The sequence below is a fragment of the Varroa jacobsoni genome, unplaced genomic scaffold (genome assembly GCF_002532875.2).
Source record: "Varroa jacobsoni isolate VJ856 unplaced genomic scaffold, vjacob_1.0 scaffold_902, whole genome shotgun sequence".
Taxonomy (NCBI): Eukaryota; Metazoa; Arthropoda; class Arachnida; order Mesostigmata; family Varroidae; genus Varroa; species Varroa jacobsoni.
Genome location: NW_019213804.1, coordinates 149,430 through 155,040, shown reverse-complemented (window position 1 = coordinate 155,040; position 5,611 = coordinate 149,430). Strand labels below are relative to the sequence as shown.

Sequence of the window (5,611 nt, the reverse complement as noted above, 5' to 3'; positions counted from 1 at the left end):
CATCTGCAGAGGAAAGGTTGACTGAAAATTTCAGTTACAGAATATTGTATTACGAAACCTATTTTCCGATTTAATCGTCACTGCTGTTCAAAGTTCCAGATACGGTAATGTCGAACATTTTCTAAATTGTGATTTATTTCGCTATGTAGTTTCGTGCTTATACTTTTTTTTTCTTCATTTTTGGAATTAGCGTTTCCTAACCGCCTCGGCGGCAGCGTGTCTTGAAATAGCGTTTGATGGACATCGAAACATACACACGTTAGCTCGTGTACATGCGAAAACGAATGCTAGAGTATCATCTCCGGAATCATTTGGTATTTATTCACTTCACCACGATTTCGATTGACGTTCAACTACTAGATCTCGATTTGGGGTTGCGCCAAAACTAAATGCAAATTACAACGATAGTATCGTACAGGATGACGCTCTGAAGACAAAAGGGAATTGACTCCGCACACATTAGTTGTACACTCGATTCGGGTAAGCTGGCGAGCTTCTGCAGCTCAAGATAAGCTCTGATAGCTTTTGTCAAGTCCAAGGTACATAGAATCCATTTGCATGAGATCAGCCATCTGGCAAACGCTAGGCAGCAAAGTGATAGCCACGGCTTTCAATAGGTGTGCCCCACTTATTAGAAGAAGGAGAGAACTGGGCGGCAGCGTCAACGGCTCTGTGTGGGGTAGTTATCCAAGCTTGGCTCAGTAGCAGTATTCAAAACGACTATTAAATATATCTTTAAAGAGTAATGATGTTGGATAATACTGTACGTTCCGTAGGAATTATAAAAACGTGTGAAAATGAGTGTGCCGTTTCATGTATCTCTGCGTGATCAACAAGAAAAAGGACTAGGATGTCGGTAGTATCAGTTCGTCAATAGAAAATAGACAGCGAATAGAGTTGATTTGAAGTAATTTTGCATCATTTGTCTTCTTAACCTAGTCCTAGGCAGTGCACAGAGGTGTTCGGTGAACACAAAGCATACGTGGTCGTTAGATATGGCGTTGATTTCATGATGCTCAAACCACGCTTGTCAATGTTTCTTTTCAATGTAATAGAAGGAAGGGACGAAGACAAAATAAGGGTGTGAAGATTAACGCAGCCAATTTTGAAAATGGTTGAGGGTTTCTATGTACAGAACGAATTAATAAATCATTTATAAAAAAAAAAAAGGCAATTGTTTAATGTAAAGGAAGAAATAGGTATGATTTTCCACGACTAGAATTGAGGACAGAGACATTGTTGGGTTTTCCATAGCTATGAAAAGTTAACGATGCTTCCCATTGTGTTGCATTTTTCTATGTGTCCAAATCATTCCATGAAGGTAATCATATGTTTGTTTTTATATTGTTTTGATAAAATTGCCTTAGTACTAATTGCTGACTTTGATTGATATGTTTGAAGGCGTTTTACAGCAGAGTAGTTAAAAAGTCTAATGTTCATTTTCAAAGCTTTTACTGAGTACATACATATGCCATAATAGCTTCGAGTCTTAATATACCTGTAGTATTTTTTTATCTATTTATACTTATTTACAAATAATATCTATTATAGAGATAACATAACTTGACAATCAGTTGTTGGATAGTTGATTGTCAAATATAGAGAACTGAACGCTTTTCCAAGCATTGGAAGCTTGTTCATTATTCGGTATAATGTACTCTTGTACCGTTGCGGACCATGTCTTCCTTTGCATGTTTTCTGTCTTCATGAATTAGTAGTGTATCACATTCATGCTCTTTAAAGGGTTCGGTTCTTCGCATAGCGTTTTATCGCAGTTTATTAAGTATAATAGGCCAATAGCAGTATTATTTCCTCCGTAGCACTCTTCGGATAGAAAAATTGATACTTTATTTCGTTTATGTAAACAGCTGTGGCACCATTTTTTCGTATATAGATTTTTACTATCATTTAACATAAACTGACCGATGAGACATAACGCCGTTATTTGCCTGTCCGATGACAGCACTCCGTCTTGTAACTTCGTCCCAAGAAAACAGACATGGTCCTAATTGAAGGTGTGACCTAAGGACAGAAGTGTTTTGCTATTAGATCGAGTGCATCGTTCTCACAGCGAGGCTATCGATGATGTGAATGATGTAGCTCGGTCTCGACCCCAACGCATATCCAGTTCTTCGTCTACGCTAAACTCCTGAAACCGATTGAAGCAGGAAGTCCTTATGGATATTACTTAAAAATTAGGTTTCGTTGTATTTTTAAAAAAGACCTTTTTTCACAAATTTATTATCATATTTTAAAAGACTTAAGGTTTACGTATCAAGTGAAGGCAGTCATATAACGAAGGCGGTCACGCTCGCTTCGGACATGTTTCGCCAGGTCGACCAAATTTTCGCTTCTGAGATAATGGCGCCTAAAGAACTGAAAATAATAAACTTTACTTGGTACTTAGGTAAAGGTTCTCTTTTTGCTAGCCCTAGCTAGGCGTATTCTCCACATATATACTCCCAGCTTGGCATTGGTAGCATTTCTACTATATAGTAAGAGACATCTTTATTTTCCCCGTCAGGCCTCTAACAGCCTGATTGAGTCTCTAGTCGTGTCCATCATTTTTCCTGTGCCACAAGCTCATACCCTCTGTATCGTAGTGACTTCTGCCTTCAGTTGCGCATAGGTTGCTTTTTCTCTTTCACATGTTTAACCTTTATCCCATTTCAGCTTTGCACATCAACTCCTTGCTGTGAAGACTGTTTCTCTTCGACAGAAAGAGACCCTCGTAGAAACGTTCTTTACGCGGAAGTCAACATCAGTATGCACGACTTATCCAACACTTTCTTTGCGATACCAGCCACCATCATAAGCACTGGTGCTTGGTTTGGATCAATACCTCCAGGTCTGCTATAGTAATGGGTCCATGGTCTCTTAACGAACACGATTTAAGTCTTAAGGCCAACTTTTTGAACATCAAAACATGAAAATAAAGTTTTTTCTTGTCATAGAATTCTTTGTCGGCAAAAATAACCGAAAATCTTACTTGAATCGGTTGCCACGAACCAAATGCATATATCTTAGCCACTAAAAGGCTAGTTCTGCGGGTGGGTCCCAAAATGCCTTCTCAGAAGGCTTGTATCGGGCTGACCCTTTTGTAGGTCGCTAGAGTTTTCTGTTTAGAAGTTCCACGCGGAAGACGGAGCCGAGTAAGTAAATGCTTTTGCCTCTAGGAGACAACATTTGGCTTTGCCCTTAAAGCATAATGTAATTTGGTCGGTCATAAGCTAAGGCCGGCAACTTATTTCGCATTTTCCACATTTGAAAACCACGCCGCATCAGCCTTTGAACACAACAAGCCGGCTACAAGTGCCTTGTGCCCTAATTATCAAAACGCGCAAGTGTATGTTCCTATGAAAATTGTGTTACGTAAACGAGTGCCGTAGTCTGTATTGTATGACGAACCGTCCCGAGAAACGTGATGACAGTCGCCACCATTATGGTGGAGGCCACGTGGTCACAATGTAGAAATTTAAACAAATCGCTTAGAGTTAGATAGCCAAGCCAACCGTAGTATCTATTTTTGTGAAGTTTATTATCACTTATATCACATTTGAATAGATGTGATATCGGTGACAGAAGATATGATGCTTTTCAGAGACGTCTTGTCCTCCTATACGACCCTTATATGGCTATGTTCAAAATGTCTTTTTCGAACTTTACCAACTCTCAGAACTCATCCGGTGTACGTGTCGAACAGTTAAACCGATGCGGAACATGTCCGTTCATTAATATGAAGCATTTATGCAGTATGAGTGATTAGTATTGCAGACGGATAGACAAAGAAGTGGCGGCTGTGCTTGGACTAGATCGACATATTTGACACACCTTAGCGTTCACGAATTTTGGATGTTTTCATCAAAAGTAACAGTGCAATATGCCCCTGTCATACCCATTGGTCGAGTTGAAGGGCATTCGGCGACTCCTCATTGTCAAACCACAGTGCGATGATATAAAGTATTGCGCACACAAGCAATACAGCTGCCATTAAATACATAATGGGATCAAACGAACCGATCGTATACTGGAAATAACCTGCAAACAAATATACAGTGAAGTTCGTAACGCCTCATGGTAAGTAGTTCGCCCCCATCAGCGCGATCTCTTTCAGGCAACTTAAACTAAATGAATGTGTCAGGGGCCGACAAATCATATCTATTTTAATTATTAATCCATTTGTTGTGCTACATATTTGTCCGTCAGAGTAGTTTGTTATTAGTTTCTTTTATACTATGATTCGTTAATAGTTGTTCGGTTCAGCCTTCGCCCAATCGTTATGGTCTCTGTAGCATCTAGTAATTGGTTCGAGTCCGTCATCCGACAATTTAGTTATTTAAACGAGTGGCCATTTTCTATCTAATTCTAGCAATAATATTGTTCAGTGTATGATTGGTTAATTCAGTCATCTGTATTTATTTATTAAGTGTGTATATGAGAAGAGCGATCGACGGCTGAACGAGAGTATGAATTTAGTTGTTATGGTAGAGCCTATGAAATAGTGTTAAAGTGAAGACTTTTCAGGAAGAGTTGTTTTGTTGTCAGCTGTGTGAATGGCATCGAATATGCGCAAATAAGGATCAATAATAGTATGCGGGACGATTATCTTCTTGTGCAATATTCACCCGTCTTCATTGTTGCTCAGTTATGTACTCTGCCTGCCCTGTGTAACCTCCCAACAGTTTTTTTGAATTGGATTTTAGCAGGAGTGAGTGTATATATTATTACACTATAGTGAAGCATTCATTTTTCGATTTTGCTTCATTTCTGTCGTCCTTTTAATTTTATGACTATTTATTTAAATAGAAGGTTCCTGCATTTTTACTCGTATCGTTCTAAACAGAGTTCTCATTTGCCAAATTAGTCACAGTAATTTACTCGAATACCTTATTTGGATCTATTAGCTTTGTTTTTTTTTATTAGAATAACAATAACCTTAACAACAAATGCATAGGACAGCATAGCAGTGACTCAAATACGTTTCAAATGGTAGTAATATACAAAGAAAAATATGAAAATGGCCGATAAAATAATTGAGCTACACTTCCTCGTTTAAGTTTGGGGTTAAGTATCTGCCCTCAATGCATGATAACCCTCTATATTATTGTACGTACACAAATACAGGGATAGGATGGCTAGAGTCGCCTAGATTCTTGACACCGATGATAAACCCGTGCGCAAAAAAGGGTAATAATTATGATATTTTAAGTTATGGTAACAATAAAAGCCGTGTTACTTGTCAAAGCGCGAACGGATCAAATAAGGCAAAGGAAGCACCAGATTTTTCACCTTCAACATATTCTTCGATTCACTTTTTTTCCTAACGGTTGTTCGCTCCGTAGTTGATTTACGAATATTAAAATCTTTTCTATAATTCAATGAAGAATACCTATATCCCGATTTGTATACATGCATTGGAGCTCTTCTTAACTCCTAGAAATAAATGCAAGTCCAAGGACGAACCAATCATTGGCGGACGAGTAAGGGCCAATATGCCTCCGAAAAAGAAATACCATCCAGATGACAGGGCAAGAAGCTTAAAGCCAAGCCGGTTCCTTGTAATACCTGAAAGTAATTGTTTTTCGCTTAACGGCTCTTGGCTCAGTGAAAT

At 38.6% G+C, this 5,611-nt stretch overlaps 1 protein-coding gene across 13 annotated transcripts in view; it reads right to left on the bottom strand.

Moving 5' to 3' along the window:
• Positions 1 to 1,745: 1,745 nt before the first annotated feature.
• LOC111264825 (monocarboxylate transporter 12) overlaps positions 1,746 to 5,611 on the bottom strand; it is a 21,759-nt gene continuing 17,893 nt past the window's right edge. For 11 of the 13 annotated variants that reach the window (XM_022841009.2, XM_086970218.1, XM_022841020.2 and 8 more), the window contains 4 exons: positions 5,464 to 5,565; positions 3,896 to 4,038; positions 2,272 to 2,376; positions 1,746 to 2,149 (listed from right to left, as the gene is read on the bottom strand). In XM_022841009.2, the coding sequence (XP_022696744.1) occupies positions 2,275 to 2,376; positions 3,896 to 4,038; positions 5,464 to 5,565 (347 nt within the window). In that variant the 3' untranslated portion in view covers positions 1,746 to 2,149; positions 2,272 to 2,274. The remainder of the gene's footprint in view (positions 2,150 to 2,271; positions 2,377 to 3,895; positions 4,039 to 5,463; positions 5,566 to 5,611) is intronic. The other 2 variants (XM_022841010.2, XM_022841017.2) reach the window with 2 other exon arrangements.